The 26893-nt window shown below is 35.7% G+C and overlaps 1 protein-coding gene across 4 annotated transcripts in view; it reads left to right on the top strand.

Annotated features, from left to right (window-relative positions):
• The window catches only part of TRPC1 (transient receptor potential cation channel subfamily C member 1), an 80866-nt gene continuing 53973 nt past the window's right edge, over positions 1-26893 (top strand). The window contains exons 1-4 of one of the 4 annotated variants that reach the window (XM_050778146.1): positions 1-363; positions 11954-12108; positions 19052-19153; positions 23763-23965. In XM_050778146.1, coding sequence (XP_050634103.1) covers positions 192-363; positions 11954-12108; positions 19052-19153; positions 23763-23965 — 632 coding nt within the window. In that variant the 5' untranslated portion in view covers positions 1-191. The remainder of the gene's footprint in view (positions 364-11953; positions 12109-19051; positions 19154-23762; positions 23966-26893) is intronic. The other 3 variants (XM_050778147.1, XM_050778144.1, XM_050778145.1) reach the window with 3 other exon arrangements.

The following is a 26893-nucleotide window of genomic DNA, read 5'->3' on the forward strand; positions in this document are numbered from 1 at the left end:
TGTCAGTGGAGGGCGAGTGCTGGTTCGCAGGGGAGGCGACGCCCTTCGGGGCCAACGGGCCGCGAGCCGAGGCAGCAGTGGGAACGACTCATCCTTTTTCCAGCCCTGGGGCGTGGCTGGGGTCGGGGTCGGGGTCGGGGCCGGTGGGGGCCCCGCCCCCGTCTCCTGGCCTGCCTCCTTCCTGGGCCGCGATGATGGCGGCCCTGTACCCGAGCACGGACCTCTCGGGCGCCTCCTCCTCCTCCCTGCCTTCCTCTCCATCCTCTTCGTCGCCGAACGAGGTGATGGCGCTAAAGGATGTGCGGGAGGTGAAGGAGGAGAATACGCTGAATGAGAAGCTTTTCTTGCTGGCGTGCGACAAGGGTGAGAGTTAGGCCCCTTTCTCCTCCTCTGGACCCCGCTGCCCTCCAGACCTTTCGTTGTCTCCCCCGCCTCAACTTACTCGGGGCATTCCCTCTGTCTTAGGCGCCGAGTGTCTTCCCGCCTCGCCTGCTGCCTCAGGCGGGCTTTTCCTCACTGCCTCTGCCCTGTGAGTGTGGAGCTGGCGGGCGAGTGGAGCTGGGGCTGCGCCCTCGGAGCGGCACCGTGGGGGGCGGCTGTGGCCTTGGGGTCCGGGGTTTAGGTAGCGCCGTGGGAGCCCAGACCCCAGCGTTTTAGCGCTCCCCTTGCCACTGAACGCATGAATGAGCTGGTCTATCTCTCTGGCTCGCAGTTCATTCCTTCCGGGAGTCGAGAGGCTAGTTTCCGACCCTCCAGTCCGAAAGTTCCTTACCTTAGGATACCTCGTATGGAGGGCTCTCATCACCTGGTTTTTGTTTTTCTTAAAAACAAAACCAGACTCTCTATTACTTAGCTTCACCTGCCCAGTGCTTTAGCCAGTGACTGTTGACTGGCATTAATATCGGAATATCCTAGGTGGAGATACATGAAGGACAGGACAGAAGAATTCTACCTTAGTTGCCAAAACTTTCTCCAGATTTACGGAACGCCTTTGATTGTTCGTGCTTTTTATTGGAGAGAACGATTTATTGCTCCCCGATCTTTGGGAGATAAAGTTAGTGAAAAATAATTACAGGAATTACAGGGCAAAAATATGTGGAATATATTTAGCGCGTTTTCCTTTTTTTAGTCTAGAAGTTAATCATTTTTATGGCCATATTAACGCCATGTCACGCAATCGTCCTTTGTAGTGATGCATATAACAAAAGGAATAGGAAATTGCCCTAAGACTGCTTTTATTTCCTACATGAAAACACTAAAATTTTTCTGTTTCCAAATTTATATGGCTGTACACTTAGGAAAACTCTATTAGACCCATGCAGACTTCTGGAACAAACCCAAAGGGCAGTTTACACTTTGAAAAGACTAACTGCAGAGGATTTTTGTTTGCTTGTATGTGTGAATGTGTAATTAATAAATGATAGCCTTACTAACCTCTCCTACTGCTTTTGAAATAGGATTTTATTTACACGATTTTTTTAAAACAATCGACATGTAAACTAAGTCCACCTGTGGTTGAGCCACTTTTATGTTCTTATGTAATAGTATTAAATAATATTATGAAAGCAATGTTAGTAATATTGTTAAAGTCCACCATGGACACAACTTTGAGCAGTCTTTGAGATGTAAAGAAACAGAATATGTATGTACAACGTCACAAAAATAGGATCTGCGGATTATGTAAAATTATTTAGTATTGCTGGAGTGGCTTGCCTGAGTTCTCTTCCCTCAAAAGTTCTGAGAGAGGAAGGGGAAAGGATTGTATTGTACTAAAATGAGTAAGTGCTGGCTCCATGTATTCCAGCTCACTGTGCAATGGTTATTTTAAAGCAAACAGAAAGTATGTCAAGAAAGGAAATTTGATATTCCTGTCAAACTGAGGACAGAGAAATGTCAATGGAATATGGTTGAGCAAGTATTTGTGCATTGTGTATATTTAGAATTATTGCATGACATATCTCAAACGAAAGAGAGTTTTAATTTATGATAGTTGTATAGCCTATTTAGTAGTGCCAGCTGAAATAACTTGATATTCTTTGTCTTTTTTTTTATTTTATAGGTAATTGAGATGAGAGAGTTGGCTTTGGGGGATAGGGTGGAAACTAAATATGCATATTTTCCCCATATATAATTTAGAAATTTTAAAAACAAGTGAGCTAAAATAGGAATTTTCTATTTCAGGTATGTCGAAACAACTTCTTGAGTTCGATTGGGAAAAATAGCATAATTCTTACATATACTTATGGGGTACATTTACATTTAAAAAGTAACTGAGTTATGGGAATATTCTTTTGATTATATGTTTGTATTCACTAATATTGTCAAACTTTTTAAAATGTTACCTAAACCAATCTAAAAGTGAACAATTTCCCGAAGTAGCTATGGCTTTCACCATTGCATTGGAGCCTTCCTCAGACCAAATGTTAATCATTCACTAAAGCAGCTATTGGGGTCGAGTGTTCATGCTTTTCATAGAGGATTTCATTTAAACCCCACAACCCCGTGAGCCAGATCTGTTGTTGTTCTCAATTTGTAGATGAGGAAAATGAGGCTTAGCAAAATTTTAAAATTACTTTGCCCAAGGTTACATTGGTTAGAAAGTAGTAGAACTGGCATTTATCTTGAGCCTGCACTCTTAACCACTATGTTATGTAGATCTGGTTGTAGATGAATGAGTGAACATCATTAGTGTCAGAAAAGACACATCCATATTTGGACTTACTAGTTTAAATTAAATTTTCTTTGTATGGATGCTTTATAAACCTTGATTTCTGTGTATTACATTTGTTCAATAAAGAAGGGTAAAAAGCAAGCATGGTACTTTAGTAGAACCAGAGTAAATCAACTCTAGGGTATCTGTGGTGTTCTAGAGTGTCTCATTCTTTTCATGTAGCATTCTTGTTCTACATATGCAAAATGTTCATAGCATATTCTCTTAGGGAAAATTGAGGAATTCCTAAAGCAAAAATTGTGGAGATGAGATGGATATGTGTATGTTAATGAATGAGTGGCCCTTTGAAAGATGTGTACAGATTAAAGAGTACACAAAAAATGTAGGAAAGAGAAAAGGAAAAGATTTATAGTTTGTGATAGCTGGCTTTTATATAAATAAGTTCAGTAGATTTAGGCAACTGCTGATCCAGGTAGTGGCCCCTTAGTAATGGCTGTTACTGATCTTCACAGAGGGTGAGGATCATCTCAGAGGTAACATTGAATCCTTTCTTTGTAAAGGAAAACTTTAATTGAAAGTTCTTGTGCCAGCCATATATAAAGTGAAGTCTAGGCCCCTCAGATTAAATTCTCAGAAAGTATACTCATGTTCTTTCTAGAAATAGAAAGCTGTAATTCAGGGGTAAAACTTAATTGAAACAAGAGCTGACTAAAAATATGTTGTTTTATGAAAAATTAAATAGTGATTCTTACAGTCATGCCTTTGTCCTCCCTCATTGAGAATTAGTGTCATCATCATCATAAGCCTCTTTTATTTGTAGGCACCTATGGTGTCCCTTAGGTCTGTTGACAGGAGAAAGGGTAAATAAGTTTATTTAGAAAGCACCTAAACTAAGTATAGTTCATGTTAATTTTCCTCTTAAAAAAAATTAAAAACCTGTTGAGTAGTTGGTAGCTTTTAGTATATATTTGGAAATAAAAACCTGCATAAACTGTTCGATTTGCTGATGATCAGTAATCAGTTTATGTGCAGGAAAGAAAGTATGAAATGATTCAATCCCTGCCGACTCTCCATGGAGAGTATTTTCAGGAAATCTGATGTGCAGTTAATGAGTCAGAAGTCCCTTCTTGAAATTTCAGCATGGAGTTAGGGAGAGGGATGGAGAGGGCAGATTTTCACCTTTATCACTGGGCTCAGCCTAGTCTCAATGATGACTGTATTTCTTTTTCTTTCTTTCTTTTTTTTTTTTTTTTGAGATGGAGATTCTCTTGTTACACAGGCTGGAGTGCAGTGCAACCTCCACCTCCTGGGTTCAAGTGATTCTCCTGCCTCAGCCTCCTGAGTAGCTGGGATTACAGGTGTCTGCCACCACGCCCAGCTAATTTTTTTGTATTTTTAGTAGAGACGGAGTTTCACCATGTTGGCCAGACTGGTCTCAAACTCCCGACCTCAGGTGATCCACCCGCATTGGCTTCCCAAAGTGCTGGGATTATAGGCGTGACCCACTGTGCCTGGCCTGATGACTGACTTTCTACATAAGCTTTGTGTACCTTTGGGCTAAGGATGCTTTAAAAATGTGCAACAACTCTAGAGAGAAGCCAGAGTCAGAAGAAAAAAGTGCAGCATTTCTAAGAGAAGTAATATTAAGCTGCTGTTTTTTGAACACCTTATTTATATATAATGGGCCTTTAAAAATTTTTTACCTATTTGAGAAGATATTTTGAAATCTGGTGTTAGAGGATGGTGGTGGGAAGAAACAAAAAGTGCTGAGTACTGAGTATTGGTGTGAAGTATTATGTTGACAACGGGGCACCTAATGTAAGGAAGTATGTGCTGTGAGGACAAAAACTTTGCAGAAATGGGAGGTAAAGAGGGTATTGTAGGCAACATTCTAAAAACACTTCACAAATCATCATAGGCATAGCATTTATGTACTTTATATAGGAAAGCTTTTCAAATAACTAAAGTTTTAGAATGTACTAGTTGAAAAATATTGCCATAGGGAATGGTTCAGGGATACTTTTTAACAACAGCAACAAAAGACTCAAATTGCGAAAATCTTAGTGGATAATTTATCTCTAACAGACTAGTAATTCAGCAGCTAGCTGCCTGGTAGTTCTATGATACTGGTAATTCTTTATAGTGATCACACAACTTTCCTGCTCTTTTTCTGTAAGTCACCATCGAACTATACTTATCAGGCTCTTAATTATGTTAAGGTGCTACGAAAGTGCTTTATCAAGAAAGTACTGAGAACATCCCTATCCTTTAGGAGAATATTCTGTAATGGAGATGCTCTCTTGTGCTCTAGTGAGAAGTAAGGAAACAAAAGTATGTTTGTATGAAATGTATCTGTCTGAAGGGAAGAAGCAAGTGCTCAATTTAACTTAAATGGCCTATATGTGATTTGGAGGATGGGATATTACTTGTACAGAGTCAATCTTTTATCTGGGCAGTTAAAAAAAAATGTAACCCAAGCCAGACTCCTAGCTATACCTTGTATACAGACTTGGAGGAAGAGTGTGAAAAGATTAAATTTTGTTATATAGGTGTTATTGTAACCTAATAATTCCTCTTCTACCTTACTGCTAGTGCTCTAAATATCTTCTTTATTGCTAACTCTTCCTAATTTAATGATACTGAGAAATTTAAGATTTAAGATCAGTAGTTGAATAAGTAATGAGGATTTCAAAAGTTATCACTAAGAGGTGATTAAGTAATGACTTTTAGGAGCCTAGATGAATGATAAGGACTAAAAGAATTCTAGCACTGTATCAATATAGTCATGAGACTCAGTAGATTTATTTGGATGCCAAAGCTTTGTTATGTATAAAGTGGGGGTGACTGGCACTGTTATTAATAGCTTCTGTTAATTTTTAAAAATATGTTTTTCTAGATTAACATATTGGCCAGTAATATATTTTTCTAGTTTTATAAATATGTATAATTCAAATGTATATGAGATTAAATTTAAGCAACACAATAAATCCTTTCTGAGACTGTGTTGCAACAACCTGATATAAACTTGATATAAACTAAAAGTTTTAAACAACTCACAGCAGCATTGTGAATGTGATCTCAAGTCATTTATCAGACTCTTAACTACAAAATAAACATTGCTTTTGACTATTCTTCTAATAGAGTTAAAAATATGCTGTTTATAATTTTTATCAACTGATTTACTATGAAAAAATCAGCATTACTTTCTGTTTTATAGTATAATTTTTTCCAGCAGCAGTGTGAATCTTTGCTCTTTTGCTAAATGATATTCATTATTATTAATAGTCCTCATTAGGATTCATAAGCATGAAATTATGGTAATAATTGTCTTTTTTCAAAAATATTCAAAGTGTTATAAACAGTTTAGCTACCATGTTTTTTAGTATCTTTAATTTTGAAGGTTTCATTTACAACAATACGGTTATAAATACATTGGGGTCTGTAATACAGAGTTTTGCGCATTTGATAAAGCTACATTTTAAATCATTTTCATTGTAAAAAGTCTGCATGGTTTTTTTTTTTTTCCTTTTTAGAATTCGATTCAAACTAATTTGAAGTTGGATGTCAAGTTAACATTTTTATTAGTATTGTCATTTATATTTCCAGATCCAGCAACTGAACTTGATCGTGTCTTTGTATTTTTTTACATCATCATTCTTTTCCCTCTTAATAAAATTTTCTGTTTTTAGCATCATTTGTAATATTTCAGTTAGAATGTTGCAATTGCCACACTCAAGTTTGTTACAGAAACTTGGTTTGGAAAGCTTTACAAATGTTTTGACATTAAATTCTCTCACACTTCACAACTAACTTCAAATGTGGTTAATATAAAATTAAACTGAACAACATTAATGCTCTCTTTGCCATGAAATCAAACAAAATGCTAATGAGGAAGAGGTGGAATCACCTGTTCTATCAGTATTATATAATTTCTCCATATAATATTTCTCAAGGGTTTATTACAGTTGGCGAGAGTAAATTTGTTGCTAAGGATCTGTGGGATCACTCTGGTATTTTGTATACTAGTTCATGTTTTTTTAATTGCTGGTTAGGACTCACTAAATTGATTTCATGATTGTTAATGGTTTGCAACCTGCAGTTTGGAAAACTGGTTTGGAATGATCATTGGCTGAGCCGTAGAGAGGCATAAGATGAATTCAGAATGGTAACAAGGTCTAACCACCCATCCTATAGGGCTTTATAGGCCACAGTAAAAATTTGGCCTTTATTTAGAAAATCACGAAGGTTGTAAGCTTGATATGTTTTGAATTTTTTTTTTTTTTTCTTCTTGAGACGGAGTCTCACTCTGTTGCCCAGGCTGGAGTGCAGTGGAGCAATCTCGGCTCACTGCAAGCTCCACCTCCCGGGTTCACGCCATTCTCCTGCCTAAGCCTCCCGAGTAGCTGGGACTACAGGTGCCCACCACCACGCCCAGCTAATTTTTTTGTGTTTTTAGTAGAGACGGGGTTTCACTGTGTTAGCCAAGATGGTCTCGATCTCCTGACCTTGTGATCCTCCTGCCTCAGCTTCCCAAAGTGGGATTACAGGCATGAGCCACTGTGCCTGGCCTATGTTTTGAATTTTTAACTGATAACTCTAGCTGTGGAGTGGAGAGTGGATTGAAGGGGTGGGGCTAGAGCAGGAGTGAGCAAACTGGGCCACAGACCATATCTGCCTGTTTTGTGAGGTCTTGGAGCTAAAACTAGTTTTTTACATTTTATATTTCAAATGGTTAAAAAAATAATATTTCATAACACATGAAAAGTCTGTAAAATTCAAATTTCAGTGTCCATAAACAGAATTTTCTTAGAACACATCCACTATCATTTGTTTACATATGGTCTGTGGCTGCTTTTGTGTTGAAAGGGCAGAGTTGAGTAGTAATGACTAAGAGTGCATGGCCCACAAAGCCTAAACTATTTACTGTCTAACCGTTTTTCAGAAAACTTTGTTGAACCCTGTGCTACAGTATAAAGTATTAATAAGTAATATAAGTTGCAATAAGGAAAAGAGTAAACAAGGAAGGGGGTGAGTGTGGGCTCAGTGGAATCAGGGAAGTGAAAAATTACAAAATACAGGGCTTGGGGAGTTGGTCCATGTGAAACCCATCTGAGTTTGTTAATGGCACTTAAGGAGTTAGGCTCCTACCCTCCCTGGAGGCTGGGAGATAGGGGCCCTGTCTTCAGGTGTTGGCTGGAACAAAAGTAAATTTTTATGTCGGCTTTGAGTTTTCTCAGGCAGGCATTTTAAGAGGGGCTAGGGTCATCCTAGGGATCTGGCCTTCAGCTGTTAGAAACACTTAGTGTTTTGTTCAAGTTTATATGGGCCAAGGTGGAGGCCTTGTGAAGGGCTCAGAAAAGCCTGACTAAAGTTTGGTCAAGGAGAGAATCTTGGTCAGCAGCTGTGTTAGTTAAGAGGCTATTGCAGAGTCCAGGAGGAAGATCATGGGGGTTTGGACTGCGGGTAGCAGTATACATGGAGACAAGTAGATGATTATGGGAGATATTTTGGAGAGGGAGCTAAGAAGACGTGCTGTTGAATTGGTATACTCCCTGTGGAATTGATTGAAAATCGTTTCTTTTTCCTTCACTGAAAAAGACTACCATCTAGCCAAAAAAGTAAACAGATTATGTTGCACTTCCTTCTATGTGTTATATTTTAAAAGACAAAAGATGTAACTCTTGAAAGCAACTTCAGTATAAAATGAATGGCATTTATATATTTGTCTGTCATACACAGGCATTTTGAATTTGTAATTCTTGTTCTATAACTTCTTGCTGTTTAAGTTTTCTAACCTCTTTTTACATATATGCTCATCCTAAAAATTAAGACTGTTCTGGTCTTTTTTTTTTTTTTTTTTTTTTGGACATAGTACTTGTTTTAAATGAATTGCAAATACAAACTTCTCTGAAATGCTTAGCAACGACTCTAGGTTTCCTATAGGTTCTGTGACTGTAACATTTTTCATTTGCATGACTGTGTTAGCTGTAGCAGGGTGGAACTTTTTATTTTTAGGGATGAAAAGTATTTATTTGGTTTTGATTTTTAGGGATTTTCTTTCTTTCTTGTATAGCTCCTTGACTACAATAGAAATACTCTTTAAAACTTTAGGACTGGGCACAGTGGCTCATGTCTGTAATCTCAGTACATTGGGAGGCCAAGGCGGGCGGATCACTTGAGGTCAGGAGTTCGAGACCAGGCTAGCCAACATGGTGAAACCCCATCTCTACTAAAAATACAAAAATTAGCTGGGCGTGGTGGCAGGCGCCTGTAATCCCAGCTACTTAGGAGGCTGAGGCAGGAGAATCGCTTGAACCCAGGAGGCAGAGGTTGCAGTGAGCCGAATTTTGCCACTGTACTCCAGCCTGGGTGACAGAGGGAGACTCTGTCTTAAAAACAAAACAAAACAAAAAACCTTTAAAGCTGGAATATGTGATATTTGTAATGCGCTTTCCTTTTTAACAACAATCTAAACTTATAAACATGTCGCAATTATTTTTGTCTATTTGCTATACCTGAAATTTATTAAATGTCATAAGGATTTATTTATGTAGCTCTTCCTACTTTTCTGTCTCTAGCAATGTGGTTGATTAGATAATCTGAAAACCTTTCTTCTTCAAATCACTTAGAAATGATAGCTGAAATATAATGAACATCTAGTTAAATAAACAGCCGAGCTTTCAAGAAAGTAAGGGAAACAACCAAGATACAAAAGTGAAGAAAACCAGGAGTTTGTGAGCTGACACTATGGCTGCTCCATGGGTGGGGATAAGAGTTACTGTTTCGGACATTGCACAGATTTGAGTCTTAATGCCCATATGGGAACAGGTTACAAGGGCTGGAGACTGTACAAAGTGAGGAGTTGGATGCAACATCTAAGCATAAAACCAGGATCCTTAAAGGACTGTACTTTCAGCAAAGAGGTAGATGAGGAGAAAAACCAATCTACCAGCACATGGAGACTTCAAAGAAGCTTGTTTGTGTTATTGTGGGCTCTGAATAAGGGTAAAAATAAGACTCCTTTAAGAATACATAACCATGGTCCTGCCTCTTGTTGTCTTGGGGTTCAAATTAATACTCCTTTCAGATAATTAAACTATCATACAGAGACCATACAATAATTACGTTTAAAATGATGAAAAAGTTAAAATAAGGAAATGAAAACATAAGAAAATAAAAGAGTTGGAAAGAAATCTGGTAAAACTTATACAAATAAAAAATACAGTCATTAAATTTTTAAGAAGTGAGTGAATGGATTAAAGGAGGAATGTGACTGGAAGCTGAAGAAGAAATAAGTGACTGGAAGAAATGTGTGAAAAAATTACCCAGAATGCAGGAAAGAGAGAGGAAAAAAAGGAAAAACAGGAAATCTTGAGAGACACAGATGTTGAAATGGGAAGGTCTAACTTAATGCCTAATAGAAGTTGACAGGAGAAAAAGTAATATGGAGATGAAGCAATATTTGAAGAGATAATGACTGAAAATACTGAAGAATTAATGAAGGGTAGAAATCCTTAGATTTAGAAAGCTTAGGCCCGATGTGGTGACTCACGCCTATAATCCCAGCACTTTTGGAGGCCGAGGCGAGAGGATTGCTTGAGGCCAGGAATTTGAGACAAACCTGGGCAACATAGCGAGACCTCATCTCTATAAAAAATAAAAATTAAAAAAGAATAAAAACAAATTTAGAAAGCCTAATGAGTCCTAAGCAGGATAAATAAAAAATTACTCCTCACCTAGACACATCATGGTAACAAAGAAAATATAGCAGAATTTTTATGTGTAGCATTCTACTACTAAGATGTTGAAATAGATTCACCTGAAATAGGGTTTTAAATGTCACTTTCCAGTAATAGCAATAAATTTTCACTGGTCTATCTTTGGTCACTATTGATTCAACTTGTGACTTAGAACATCACTTTGTGAAGTGTCGGTCTGATAAGGTTCTCCCAGGGAGCATTTGTGTCTAACTATTAACTACTAGTACTATGGGGAAAATATTTCTTTTTGTGACTAGTTTTCTTCTTGAGGGACCTTAGGAAATACGTTGTCAAGAAAACTATCACCCACCTTCCTTCAAAAGAAGTTGTATGTGTGAGGCAGGGAGTTTAAGGCCATAGATTAAAAATAGTAGCAAATTTATTTGAAAATTTAACAAATAAAATCTGTTACCTGTCTTTCTTACTCACTTATTTAGCCCAGTTTCAGTATTTTCTTTTTCTGTATAATGAAATCATTTCTTTTTCTATTTTCTATGCTGATTGTTCTTTCCCTGTTTATAGACTTCTAAGGAGCAACTATATTTGCACATCACTTAAAATGGCTTATTTGTCTAATGTTTAACAAGTCAAACAAAACAAGCAAAATCCCCCTTGCTTTTTTTTTCTCTATTTAATTAGCATTTCTCTTTTGATTTATTCCCCATATTCCTGTACCATCTGGTCAGCAGACAAATACGGTGGGGCCTTGCTGAAAATAATTACTGCTGTAATTGTTGTCATTTCCTCTCATGGGACAACTGTTTTGTTGTGGGCTACAGTCACAAAGAAGGCAATTTGCCTGCTCCTAACAGGTCAGGCACTAATCCTAGTCCTGCCTTAAGAATTTTGTGAACTGAATGTTCCCTGGTCATTTAATCTAATCAGCTTAATTAATGAGATGGGGTGTGTGTGTGTGTGTGTGTGTGTGTGTGGTGTGTGTGCTGGGAGAGTGGGGAGTAGGGAAGAGGATTTTCAGACATCCTTCCCTTTACTATACATATCCTTGAATATATATGTATGTATATTGCTTTTCCAAAGTATGTTTATTCCTGTAAAACCTCTTTATAATATCCTCCACTTATTATTACTAGATCTCATTTTTAACTCTGTTGTGTAAGTAAATGTCTGTGTATATTTGAGATATAAAAATTCTTTAAGCTTTTTCCGTCTAATTTTTCTAGCTTCCAGTCTGTGCCTTTGGGCATTCTTTATTAAATTGCTTTAAATATCTTCCAAAAGTTTCTCCTTTTATGATCATTCAGTTATTAATTTTAAACTAATGGTTTTTATTTCATTCTGTACATTTAAAATATTTCTACTTTTTATGTCTGCTGCTGATACACGTATTATTTTATTAAGGTATAAATTTTCATCAAGGAAATGTTCACATTTTCTGTGTACATTTTCATATACAAAAATGAGTTTAGGCTTTTAATCTTTTAATTCTACAAGCTAAGTTTTTCTCTACAGTCATCCTTGATATGTCATGGATATTAAATTATGTTTGTATATTGTTATTTAGGTGACTATTATATGGTTAAAAAGATTTTGGAGGAAAACAGTTCAGGTGACTTGAACATAAATTGCGTAGATGTGCTTGGGAGAAATGCTGTTACCATAACTATTGAAAACGAAAACTTGGATATACTGCAGCTTCTTTTGGACTACGGTTGTCAGGTACAAGGCTAGATAATTTAATCCAGTTAACTTCTAAGTGCTGTTAGATATGCCATGCTTTCTTCCCTTCTTGTTTTCTTTCTTCTTTTTCCTCCTTTTCTTCCTTTCTTTTTCTTTATCTCTCTTTCTTTCTTTCATCTGTTATTTGGTTTCGAACCACTAAAAGTTTTAAAGACAAACCAAAAAAACTTTTTGAAAAGTATAATATTTTGAATTGATTTATCTTTTTCCTCCCAAGTGTCATTTTCCCCACATCTGTCTGATAGAGGTAAATTATCATGGCTTATTAAAGATGACTTGGTTGTCATTACCTATGTTAACAATATTTATATTATATATCTAAAATAGTACAAACACTCTGCAAGTGTCAGAGGAATAGTTTTTTTTCTGACCCCTATTAGTTACAGACACATCAACAAAATGTTCCTGACTTAAAACAGTTTTCAGTTTGACTTTAGTTTTCTCCTAAGTTTTATTAAATTTTATTTTTTTGTTTGAAATTTAATGTTTGTTTTTATCTAAAGATGAATGATTTTTATTCATCTATAAAATATAGACCTTCCTACTTATCTTCATATCAGTTTTGGGTAGAAAAAAGGCATGTGTGTAAGTCTTGAAAATTCAGTCTAGAGATTCTGAAGGAAATTTGATAATATTATTTTCCTTTCCTTTTTGATTTACTTATGATGGGACTTGGCACATTAATTCTACCTCTTTTTTTTTTTAATGAGGCACTTTTTTTCAGTGTCATCTGGAGACATTTGCAGCAGATTTTCTGAATATAAGTAGGGTAATTCTATGTACATTGCTATTATATATATATATTATATATATATATATGTATAAAGCAACATGTGGTACTGTCTCCATGTATATGTTTGGAGTAAAAAAAAGAATTGCTTACCCAGCAACTTCAGCTATCCAGACCACAATTGAGAAGCAGAAAGTAAGTAAAAAATAACCTCTGAGCAGCCAGTGGTTTGCTGCCATGAAGTTTACAAATTAAATTTATGAACTTTAGTTATAGGAGTCCTCCATCAGAGTCTATTTTTTCTCATTTTAGGCTCCATTTTAACATGATTAATTTCTAATCCATAGAGAATCTGAGGGACAATGGAAGGGGCATGAGAGCTGCAGTGGAACAAAATGAGGCGTGGTACCTCTGACACTATTTAACAGAGGTCAACAGCATTACATATCTGATATTCTCTGAGGGAGCTGTAGGTTAGGATGATAATTAAGGCTTATAACAATGGCCCAGAGTCAATAAGGAAGAGTTAAATTATATTCAGTACCTATTGTTTTAGAAGAAAGACTATATATATGTGTGTTTGTGTGTCTACAAGACACAAAAGCAGAAGACTTCCATCAAGATAGTTTAAATTTTAAAATTAAACACTTAAAGGCATAAGCTTCAGTTACCTAGAAAATAAGGGTAGAAAAAAATTCACACACTGATTCTGGATAAAAGAATTACTGTGGTATTATAATTTTGTCTTTTTACACATGGTTATATACATGTAATAGTTTTGCATTATACCTGGTGCTTTCATATACTTGATCACATTCGGACATCACAGTCAACCTATATAGATGTTACATTTTATAGATTAGAAAACTGAGGCTCATAGACTTTAATGAATTTCCCAAAGTTCTAAAATTAGTAAGGACAAGACTACGATTTGAATTTAATCTTCTAATTGCAAATCCCACACTCTTTCTAGTTCACTGTGTTCTGTCCAGGTTACCTGTGTCTTATCAATCCACAAATGCCCAAGGCCTTTGGTTGGGTGTGATTGTGGAAATGAATAAGTAAAACATGGGTTCTGCATGATAGGATCTTTAAGACAAATTGGACAGTTAAAGTATGTATGAATTACAAGTCAAGTAATACAAAGGTGTATTTGGTAAGTGTTGAATGCTAATAGTACTTGACCATTTTATATTGCTTTGCATTTACAAGAGCTTTCACGTATCTTGTGTTATATTGGTGGTTCTCAACCAAATGATTTTGTCACCATAAGGGGATGTTTGGCAATGTCTGAAGATACTTTGGTTTCACAATTGGAGGGCAGGTTACTACTGTTATCTAGTAGGTAGAGGCTAGGAATATTGCTGAACATCCTACAATAACCAAGACAGTCTCCACAACAAAAAATTATTTGGCCCAAAATTTCAGTAGTGCTGCTATTAAGAAACCCTATTTTATGTTTAAACTTTTATGGTTTAATATACATTATTTAGAAATATAGAATAGGTTGGGGCTATCAAGAAAGATTTCATTGGAAAAGTATCAGTTGACTCAGCCTTGAAATACTAATAATTGCTAACATTTATATAATACTACTCTCTGCCAGGAACCTTAAATATGTTCACTTACTTAATCCTCACAACATAGGGATGAGTTAGATATTATTTTATTATTATTATTTTTTGAGATGGAGTTTCGCTCTTGTTGCCCAGGCTGGAGTGCAATGGCGTGATCTCAGCTCACTGCAACCTCTGCCTCCTGGATTCAAGCAATTCTCCTGCCTCAGCCTCCCGAGTAGCTGGGATTATAGACATGCACCACCACGCCCGGCTAATTTTGTATTTTTAGTAGAGACGGTGTTTCTTCATGTTGGTCAGGCTGGTCTGGAACTCCTGACCTCAGGTGATCCACCTGCCTCAGCTTCCCAAAGTGCTGAGATTACAGGTGTGAGCCACCGCGCCTGACCTAGATATTATTATTATCCCTATTTTATAGAGGAAGAAACTGAGGTAAAAAAGATTAAGTAACTTGCCTAAAGTCACACTGTAAATGGCTACCTGGAATTTGAACTTAGGCTCTGGCTCCAGAATCCATGCTCTTACCTATTATGCTAATCTACTCTCGAACATGTAAAGACAGGTGGGGAACAGGGGATGTGGAGAAGGATATAAACAAAGGCATGTGCAATGTATATTTTTGAGACAGTGAATTGATTTAGCGTTTTTGAACAAAACAGTTGGGTTGGGGAGTAGTGGGAATTAGGAAAAATAATTTAAACAAAATGGATACAAAGGACCTTGGATACCAGAATAAGGAATTTGGGTTTTATATAATAGATAGGGGATATCATTACGTGATTTTCGAGAAAGATGTCATGTGTCCAGTGGTATTTTAGAAAGATTAGTGGCTGAATTTAGTATAGATTGGGAAATGGAAAGTGGGAAAGGCTATAGCCTATGTGAACAGTTTTTGTAGTAATCTAGATATGAAGAGGTTAAGGCTTGAACCAGAAAAGTGCTGTAAGAAAAACAGTGGCTATAAGAAGAGGGGGAAAAAGGCAGATATGGGTCCATGGCCTATATGGTTCTGTGGCCTGTTAGGAACTGGGCTGCACAGCAGGAGGTAAGCAGTAGGTGAGCGATCATTACCGCCTGAGCTCTGCCTCCTGTCAAGTCAGCGATGGTATTAGATCCTCATAGGAGTACGAACCCTATTGTGAACTGCACATGCAAGGGATTTAGGTTGCATGCTCCTTATGAGAATCTAACCAATGCCTGATCTGAGTTGGAACAGTTTCATCTGAAACCCATCTCCCTACCTGCTCTATGAAGCCAGTCCCTGGTGCCAAAAAGGTTGGAGACTGCTGTGAGGAATTGACAAATCTTAGTGAATATTTTGATTTGGAGGGGGAAATTGAGAAGGAGTCCAGGATGATTTGGAAAACTTAAACATGGGTGACTAGGAGAAGGAAGAAAGGAAAACATTAAGTTCAGAAGCTAAGTAAAACTCGGGGCAAGGAATGTGAATTCCGGTTTTATCCTTGTTGATTTGGCGGATATCAGGCAGTCCTCATCAGACAAACACAGATGAACATTTTATTTCTAGGGGTTTCTAGGGAGAGATCAGGCTAAAGAGATACAGTAAACAGTCATGGCCATGGGAATGCCCATCATCATTGTGAGAGTAGATGAAATCATGGAGAAGAGCAAAGGGCTGGTGCAGATTCATTCTTAAGGAAATATCTACATTTAATAAAGAGCATTACATGGAAAGTGTTTCATTAAAGACCAAATGAATTGTTGAAGATATCAGAGGCAGTTAGGATAGTACAGCATTGTGAAAGCCAAAAGAATAGTTTTTAACATATTGCTTAGAGATTAAGAAAAATTAGAAGGTAGAAAAAGTAATTGGATTTTGAAACTATGGAATCAGTAGAATTGGAGAAATGATACACTTTGATTTGCAAAGTTTGACACAGTGAAAGGAAGAAGAAAACTTGAGTAGTAAGAGAAAGATGGAGTTAAGTCAAGTTAGCAAAGAGCTAGTAAGCAAGTTAGCAAAGAATGAGGAAGGATTTAAAGTTCTGGGATGTGGGAGATGAGACTGGTATTTCTGCAAATGAAGGACCAGGGTTCTAAAGATTGGAGAGCATCAAATAGAAGACTAAGGTGGAAAATGTAGCTTTGGAAAGAAAATAAGTAACTTTTTTACTCTGAGCTTAAAGGAAAGAGTATGGGAATTGTTGAAAAGACAAATTCTAAGGTAGGAAGGAAGATAATGATCTCATAAATATGTAATAAGTATATGTATTAAAAAGTTTTTAATAAAGAATTGTCAAATATCTGAGAAATTAGAAAGCAAAACTAGTGAGGATTTTTTGTATAACTGTGTATTTTTAAAATAATTTAAAACATTTGTTTCCCTCATAACTGCCATTGATTTATCAAATAACATACCATTTGTGCAGAATAAGTCAATGGTAACTCCTTATTTACAAGACATTTTAATGTAAATGAATATTTTTATAGCTGAAGCTTATCCTTTTAAGCATTGAAAGATTTAATGTAAATCTTTATTCTTTACTAACTAATGTATCTGAATATAATTTAACTTTACCATCCTTAGTTGGAATAATAGAGAATGTAATTATTTTACTTTGCTTCATATGGTCTGAAACTATTAACATGTCTGTCCTTACATTAAGTGGCTTTAGACTGCTGTGCATGGATAGTGATTTTGCTGTACTGGTATTTAATCTTTTCAGTAGTCAACTTTTAGTAATTCTTTCTTCCTTTCCCTCTACGCTGTTGGTTTTAATCTAGCTATTATTTTATTCAGTAATGATCCAAAGGATACTTGGGAAAGCCAGATATTCATCATTTATAGACAATTTTAAATCAGAATGATTGGGTCTGTTTCTTTTGGGAAATAATACCCATGGAGTTTGTTTGTGACAGCTCAATATGTTGCTGTTTTTAAATCCATGGCTATTTTTCAGATTGTTGAAGTTGCCTGGTGTTTGACTTTGCAAGCGATGGCATTACTATAGTTAGCTTTATTGGTTAAAATTAAAAATCATGTGCCAGGCGCAGTGGCTCACACCTGTAATCCCAGCACTTTGGGAGGCTGAGGTGGGTGGATCTCTTGAGGTTGGGAGTTAGAGACCAGCCCAGCCAACATGGTGAAACCCTGTCTCTACTAAAAATACAAAAATTAGCCGGGTGTGGTGGCGTGCACCCATAGTCCCAGGTACTCAGGAGGCTGAGGCAGGAGAATCCCTTGAACCTGGGAGGCGGAGGTTGCAGTGAGCCAAGATTGCGCCACTGCACTCCAGCCTGGGCGACAGCAAGACTCCGTATCAAAAAAAAAAAAAAAAAAAAAAAAAAAAAATTAAAAATCATAAATGAAATATTTAGTAGTAATGGATATAGCATTCTTTTTGTTCATTTCCTTCTACTGACTAAATATGCTAAAATCTGAAGAGAAATGTTTGCAAAGCCGAATAATAATGCTAGGACTTTAAAGCATAGGCCACAGCTCAATGAACCCTGAAAGTTTTAAGGGATAGTACAATGGGTTAAATTTCCCATCTGGGTGGGGAGTTTTTCTGTGGGAAAACATAGGTGATTCCTATGAGGACTCCAACTCTTTTTTTTTTGAGATACATAGTCCTATTTTTAGATATTCAAGTAAAGTCTGCTACTTTTAGTCCTATTTTTTACATCCAGATAAAGTGGATATAAACTACTCTTTTCAGCTGCAAAGAATATTAAAGATCTGATATAGTTTTGTTCCCAAGAGCAAGAACATTGATTTAAATAGTTATTAAATATTATAGCAGTTAAAATGTACAGACTGAAAATAATCAGGGCATTTTCTTATATTGAATCATTATCCCTATGTTTTCCTTCTTCCTTTATAGTTTTCCCTAAAAATCAAAAAACCTGATGTTATAGTTACCAATAGGACTATAGGCTTTGTTACAGAGTTGAAAAGTCCCCATTTCCTCAGAGTCTCCTTACTTTTTCCTCTTGTTAAAGTCGGATCTTGACAGTGAGTTATAGATTGGGAGTAGAATGATAAAGTCACTTCTCCCTCCTGTCTCTATGAGCTTTGGTAGCCTATTTGTGGATTATACTTGATAAAATTGCTCATAAATGTCAAATCTGTAGCATTTTAGTCAGCCATGTGTTTTAAAAATGGGAACAGAAGGCTCTTCCCTTTAGATATTCTCCCCATATTCCTGTTTGCATTGATGATGATCGTTTTCATTAGACTCAAAACAATCCTTTACGTGTAGTAATAGTTCTTGACAGTTTCTTTTATAGATTTGGATTGTTAAGATTCTTTTGGTCCACAGCTCAAGAGTAAAGATCTTGAAAAAAATTTTTCAACTTTAAATGCTGCATGAATCAGCACTGTTACGCTAATAATCCCTTTAGTGAAACATTCATTATTTTACCAACTCATGCATTGAAACCAGGACAGAAACGTGTGTATTGTGGTACACAGAAGTACTCCTAAGGCAAGCAAATGTACTAATATTTGTACAGTCAACATTTTTGAAAAGTTAGTATTACTGTATATAATACAGTTTAAAATTTTTAAAAAGTTTTATTTATGGATTAGTGAAAAGAAGTAGTTTACCTTTTTATCTTCCATTTTCATTTTTAACTTTTTTTTTTTTTAAAGTCTGCAGATGCACTTTTGGTGGCAATCGACTCTGAAGTAGTGGGAGCTGTTGATATACTACTTAATCATCGACCAAAACGATCATCAAGACCAACTATAGTAGTTAGTACTTTTAAATATTTATTAATTTGGATTTTTAAACCAGAATAGATCTCCTGCCCCATTGCCATTTTTTCCTTCCCTCAAATTGATTTTCTTTTTTTCAAAAAATAGATCTTTTTTCTCACTCTGTAAAATATTACTTTAAAGTAAGTAGACACTTGCAGGAATAATTAGTATTTCTTTCAGGAAAGCTTTTTTAATTTAGTTGATATTTCCATAATTTTGTCACTGTGGACCAGTATTTATTGTTTGAAATATTCTGCAGGTAATGTTGAAAATATAGATTAGTTTGCAGATAGATAAGAATTAAATGTAAACAATGAAACCAACAAACTGGAAGAAAATGTAGGTGAATATTTAACTGATTGGGAATGGAAAGACTTTATGTGCATAAAAGCAATGGACAGAAATCACAGTGGCACAGTTTTTGCTATTAAAAAAGTTAAGTTTTTGGAATCCAAACATCAGACAAAATTTAGAAAGCAGATGAATAACTGGCAAAAGATATTTGCAGCATATATCATAAATTAATAATCTTAATATTGGACAAATTGGTGAAAAACATTAGAAAAGGACGTAAAAATCACAAAATACAAAATGTTAAATCTTAATGATAATCAAATACAGTAAGATACTAATTTTAAACTTACCAAGTTTACTTATTAAAGTTGAAAATTAAGAAAAAATCATTGATAGCAAGGGAGTATTACAGTCTCATATGCAACTAGTGAGGCAGGTATTTTGGAAAATGTTTTGGCAGGATCTGTCATAAGAAAGATGTTCATATGCTTTAACTTAGTGCTTTCTCCTCTGGGAACCTATCAAGGAAATGGGCAGAAATGTGGACAAAAATGTTGGTTGTGATCTTATTTGTAGTAATTTTTAAAAGCCCATGTAACATAATGTAAACATTCCGAAATAGAAGATAGGAAATATAAATGATTACATATATGTACGATGGAATATTATGCCGTCATTAAAACAGTATTTTTAAAAGAATAGTTAGGAACATGGAAAAATATAACATAGTAAGTGGAATAAGAAAAATTAAATAGATTGTACATATAATTTGATCCAAGGTTAAAAATATGCATAGAAAAGGGACTGTGTGGAAATGCAACAAAATGTTACCTAACAATCATCATCTCTCATTGAATAATCAAATTACAGATTTTTTTGTACTCTTTTTATTTTTCTTTATTGCTTTTGTAGTTAGGAGGATAGTCACTACTACATAAATGCTAATTTTATTGTTTTTTATCAAATTTTAAACATGATAACATTCATTATTGGTGACGATATAGTGAAACAAGCAGTTTAAATAACTCGTGGGTATATAGGCTGGCTATAAGCAGAATAAAAATACTGTTTTAAGAAAGAATTATAAATTGGTTGTTGACTCTCTGCCATGTTTGAGAACTGTGAGAGGCTCTGCTAAATTGCATACTTTATTTTATATATTAACTGAAAAATCTTACTCTCATTCAGACTGTTACAAAAGTGTGACTTTCTCCGGAGGATAGTACCATCTAGTTTAAGCGATGGTAAGAAACCAACAGGAATAAGGAACAAAGGGCTAAGAATATAGTCCCTATCCAAAGGATCAGAAATATCTAAAATACCATTCAATTTTCTGCCATTTATCTTGCAGTTACTATTATATTTTGGTACACCTGTCCCATCTTCTAGCCTTTTAGTCCATTTCCTTTCCTGTGGGGGAAGGGTAGGGTGTAGTGTGCTTGAGTACTGGAACCATTAACTGGTTTTATTAATCACCATTATCACTACTGATTAAATCTTAGTGTTGGCAGCCCTCACCTACTTAGTAAAAGAAACTTTGGGAGGCTCAGATGGATGGAACATCTGAGGTCGGGAGTTTGAGACCAGCCTGACCAATATGGAGAAACCCCGTCTCTCCTAAAAATAGAAAAATTAGCCAGGCGTGGTGCTGTGCACCTGTCATCCCAGTTACTTGGGAGGCTGAGGCAGGAGAATTGCTTGAGCCTGGGAGGTGGAGGTTGCAGTGAGCTGAGATCAAGCCACTGCACTCCAGCCTGGGTGACAGAGCAAAACTCTGTCTCAAAAAAAAAACAAAAAACAAAAAAACACTTTCTACTCTGTCTCTACTCTATTCAGCTTTTATTTAAATACACTCAATGACAGCAAGATCATATCTTTTTTTTTTTTTTTTTTTTTTTTTTTTGAGATGTAGTTTCACTCTTGTTTTGTTGCCCAGGCTGCAGTGCAATGGCGTGAGCTCAGAACACTGCAACCTCCACCTCCCAGGTTCAAGTGATTCTCCTGCTTCAGCCTCCCCAGTAGCTAGGATTACAGGTACGTGCCACCATGCCCAGCTAATTTTGTATTTTTAGTAGAGACGGGGTTTCACCATGTTGGCCAGGCTGGTCTGGAACTCCTGACCTCAGGTGATATACCGTTCTCGGCCTCCCAAAGTGCTGGGATTACAGGCCCAGCCAAGATCATATCTTGATAGCCCTTTTACTTCTAGAGAGGCAATATTCAATATTTTTATATATTTTAAATAACTGCTGGGAATATAAACTGGCTATAAGCAGAACAAAAATATTGTTTCCTTTAGCATTTCAATAATGGTAATATTCTTTTAGCATTTCAATGAATTCATTCTCTATTCTTGGCTTGCCAGATTGTCTTTTTGGCAATTTACTTTCAAATTTAGGTTTTTTATTTAATAGTATACAGATTATATTATGAACAATGGAATTATGAACTTTAATCTTATGCATATCTAGTGGTGTTTTTCATATAGTTAAGTATGTTTCATAGGAAACATGAGGACCACTTTTCTCTTAAGGGATTAAATACATATTTTTTTCTTCTTTATAGCTTGTAATGCAATGATAAGATGGAAAAGGACTAGTTTTAGGTTTCTCTGTAATTTTAAAATAAAGTCATTAATTTGAAGTCTTCAATAAATAAATAAGAAGCATATAAACAAATTAGTCATAAAAGAGGAGGAAAATCAGATAAGTATATCAGAAAATATTAAAACTTACCAGTGATCAAAGGAAATTAAATTACAATTTCATGATAGTATTTTTCACTATAAATTGGGAGTGATCATGCCTAAGGCTGGCAAGTGAAACTTTAGTTTGAAATGGGTACCTTCGTATATTATTGGTAATATAAACTATTAAAAGGACTTTAACAATATGTTTCAAGAGCTTCAAAACTGTTCATGGCCTTTAGACCCATAATTCCACTTCTGGGCTTTTATGTTGATGAGATAATCCTAAATTTGGAAAATGCTCTTTTCATAAAGATGTTTATGGTAAATTAGCAAAATAAAATACTTGAACACAGAATCTATGAACTTCCTCAAATTGCATACAAAATTCTGTGCATGAATTATTTTTTTCTGAAGATTCTGGGTTATGTAAAGATCCTGCTTTATGGATTATTAAAAGGGTCCCTGATCTTGGAGACATTGAGGACCACTGTTTAATCATTGGTCCTTAGAATACCTACTGTTTATGCCAAAGATGTCCTTAAAAGTCGGGGGGCGGGGGGTATAGTAGAAAAAGGATTAGAATGAAATACTATGCTGGAACATGTTCTTTGGGTAGTAGGAATGTGGGTATTTAAAATTTTTTTTCTGATTTTCTGTATTTTCAGATATTTTATAATAAGTATATATACTACTTTTACAATATTACAAAAAAGAAGTATTAGAAAGAAAATATGATAGTTATAAAATAGTCAACCTTTTTATTTAAGCCTGGTTCTTGAATTACTAATGTTACTTTCCTCATTTCATGCTCTTACCACACCCATGGGCTCCTGTAGTGGAAGGAGCTCCAGCTCCAGAGTACAAACCTGGATTCAGCACCCAGCCACCCTGTTTGTGGCTCAGGCACATTAACTTCTCTGAGCCTCAGTTTCTTCATGGGGATTATAATGCTAGGTTTTGCAGGCTACTGTGGCAATTAAATGAGATGATAAATGTAAAGTGCCTAACAGTTCCAGAACTCATTAAATATTAGCATTATTGTTAATTTCTTGGCATTTATAGTAGGAAGTAGTATATGTAATGATTGAAAATGTGTAGAAAATTATACAAAATGAAGAGTGCTTCCTATTACCCTTTTCAAGTAGCTGCATTGCTGTCAATGTGATAAGGTTTGCCATAGAGGTGAAATTCTTATAGTTTTTCGACCATGTTAATATTCTCCCTATTTTTTAAGCATTTTTGGTTTTCTAATATATTTTTCTAACATTCTTGTTCTTTATTTTTGTCAGACATGGTTCTATAATCTTGTGAAAATTAAACACTTTTCCCTAAGATATTTCTGTAGATATTCTCACTTCTTTGTTGGAAAAAAACAGATCTCTAGTTATATGAATGTTACCTATTGAAGATTTTGTCTGTTACAATTACATTGCATTTATTAATTAGAGTTAAGTTTTGAGGTTTCAAAGAAAAATTTAATCCAAGCAAGATGTTTAACGTATTCCTTAAATAATTCTTAAGTTCTTTGTGCCTTCCTGTTTTTTCATTTCAGTCTTCAGATAAATATATTTTTTGAAGTCACAAATGATAACTTTGGACATTTATATAAATATTTTTCAGAAACTAATGGAACGAATTCAGAATCCTGAGTATTCAACGACTATGGATGTTGCGCCTGTCATTTTAGCTGCTCATCGTAACAACTATGAAATTCTTACAATGCTCTTAAAACAGGATGTATCTCTACCCAAGCCCCATGCAGTTGGCTGTGAATGCACATTGTGTTCTGCAAAAAACAAAAAGGACAGCCTCCGACATTCCAGGTTAGAACATTAAACTTTTGATAAATAGATGTGTGATATAGTATATATCAACAATGTTGGTTTTTAAAATTGGTATTCTTTCTGTGCAGCTTTTAAGAAATGTTATGCTGGGATGACTTATAAAAGCCAAACTTGTAGCTCCTTTGCTTTATATAATGCATTCTGCAAATGTTCACCAAATGCTGAATAATTGCAAAAATCCTTCAAATTATGAATGAAGTTATCTCATACCTGCTGGCAGGGGCACTATTTGCTTTTTAGAGGCAGAGTTTATTAATCCAAGAGATGTTCCAAGTCATGGAAGAAGTAGAGATACCACCTCCTATCTCATTTGTAAAGAAATCAAAACTATTTTCTGTCTAAATATTGACTTTTTATGCCTCTATCTTCACCTCTCACACAATGTTCAAGTCTTTTTCTCTTTCTTATTGATCATCTCTTCCTGTTTCCCCAGTTAAAAATGTTAAGAACAACTCAGAATTGATTGACCAAGAAAATACCCTGTCATAGGTTGAGCAAGATCTCACATGGGCATTCTGTATAAGATACATGGTGCTGGGCTAGATTTGAGAATCCAATTTTCAGCAGAAACATTTATACATACAGTCATGTGCTACATAATGACATTTTGGTTCAAAAACAGTTCACATATATGACATTGGTCCTGTAAGATTAAAATGGAGCTGAAAAATTCTTATTACCTACTGATGTCATTGCTGTGGTCACATCATAGTGCAACGCATTACTCACATGTTTGTCGTGATTCTGGTGTAAACAAACCCTACTGCACTGCCAGTCATTTAAAAAAAGTAGAGCACATACAATTTTGTACAGTATATCATACTTGATAATGATAATAAATGACTATGTTACTGGTTTATATATTTACTATAATATATTTTTATCATTATGTTAGTGTGTATTCCTTCTACTTATAAAAAATAGTTAACTAAAACAGCCTCAGGCAGGTCCTTCAGGAAGTATTCCAAAAAAAGGCATTGTTGTCATAGATGACAGCTCCATACATGTTATTACCCCTGAAGACGTTCCAGTGGGACAGATATGGAAGTGGAAGACAGCGATATTGATGATCCTAGGCCTAAGCTAATATGTATGTTTGTGTCTTAATTTTTAATAGTCTAAAAAGAAAAAAGTTAATAAAAAATTTTACAAAGGACAAAGCTGGAGGCATCACGCTACCTGACCTCAAACTGTACTACAAGGCTACAGTAACCTAAACAGCATGGTAATGTTACCAAAACAGATATATAGACCAATGGAACAGAACAGAGGCCTCAGAAATAATGCCACACATCTACAACCATCTGATCTTTGACAAACCTGACAAAAGCAAGCAATGGGGAAAGGATTCCTATTTAATAAATATGTTGGGAAAACTGGCTAGCCATATGCAGAAAACTGAAACTGGACCCCTTTCTTACACCTTATACAAAAATTAACTCAAGATGGATTAAAGACTTAAACGTAAGACCTAAAACCATGAAAACCCTAGAAGAAAACCTAGGCAATACCATTCAGGACATAGGCATAGGCAAAGACTTCATGACTAAAACACCAAAAGCAATGGCAACAAAAGCAGAAATTGACAAATGGAATCTAATTAAACTAAAGCATTTCCACACAGCAAAAGAAGCTATCATCAGAGTGAACAGGCAACCTACAGAACGCAAGAAAATTTTTGCGATCTATCCATCTGACAAAGGGCTAATATCCAGAATCTACAAGGAACTTAAACAAATTTACAAGAAAAAAACAACCCCATCAAAAAGTGGGTGAAGCATATGAACAGACAGTTCTTAAAAGAAGACATTTATGTGGCCAACAAACATGAAAAAAAGCTCATAATCACTGGTCATTAGAGAAATCCAAATCAAAACCACAGTGAGATACCATCTCATGCCAGTTAGAGTGGTGATCACTAAAAAGTCAGGAAACAGCAGATTCTGGAGAGGATGTGGAGAAATAGAAATGCTTTTACACTGTTGGTGGGAGTGCAAATTAGTTCAACCATTGTGGAAGACAGTGTGGTGATTCCTCAAGGATTTAGAACCAGAAATACCCAGCAATCCAATTACTGGGTATATACCAAAGGATTATAAATCGTTCTTCTATAAAGACACATGCACACGTATGTTTATTGCAGGACTATTCACAATAGCAAAGACTAGGAACCAACCCAAATGCCCACCAATGATAGACTGGATAAAGAAAATGTGGCACATATGCACCATGGAATACTGTGCAGCCATAAAAAAAGGATGAGTTCATGTCCTTTGCAGGGACATGGATGAAACTGGAAACACTCATTCTCAGCAAACTAACACAGAAATGGAAAACCAAACACTTCATGTTCTCACTCATAAGTGGGAGTTGAACAATGAAAATACACAGACACAGGGAGGGGAACATTATACACTGGGGCCCATTTGGGGGGCAGGGGCTAGGGGAGGGATAGCGTTAGGAGAAATACCTAATGTAGATGACAGATTGATGGGTGCAGCGAACCACCATGGCACGTGCATACCTATGTAATAAACCTGCACATTCCATACATGTATCCCAGAACTTAAAAGTATAATATTTAAAAATTAACAATAGTAAAAAACTTATAGAATAAAGATATGAAGAAACAATATTTTGTACAGCTGTATGTGTTTGTGTTTTAAGCTGTTGCTACAAAATGGTAAAAACGTTAAAATTTAAGGTTTACAAAATAAAAAAGTTACAGTGAGTTAGGGTTAATTTAGTGTTAAAGAAAGAAACTTTAAAAATATAAATTTAGGGTAGCCTAAGTGTATACTTTTTATAAAGCCTGTAGTAGTACAGTAATGTTGTAGGCCTTCACATTCACTTACCACTCACTCACTACCTCACCCAGGACAACTTCCAATTCTGCAAGCTCATTGA

The sequence above is a fragment of the Macaca thibetana genome, chromosome 2, assembly GCF_024542745.1.
Source record: "Macaca thibetana thibetana isolate TM-01 chromosome 2, ASM2454274v1, whole genome shotgun sequence".
NCBI lineage: Eukaryota > Metazoa > Chordata > Mammalia > Primates > Cercopithecidae > Macaca > Macaca thibetana.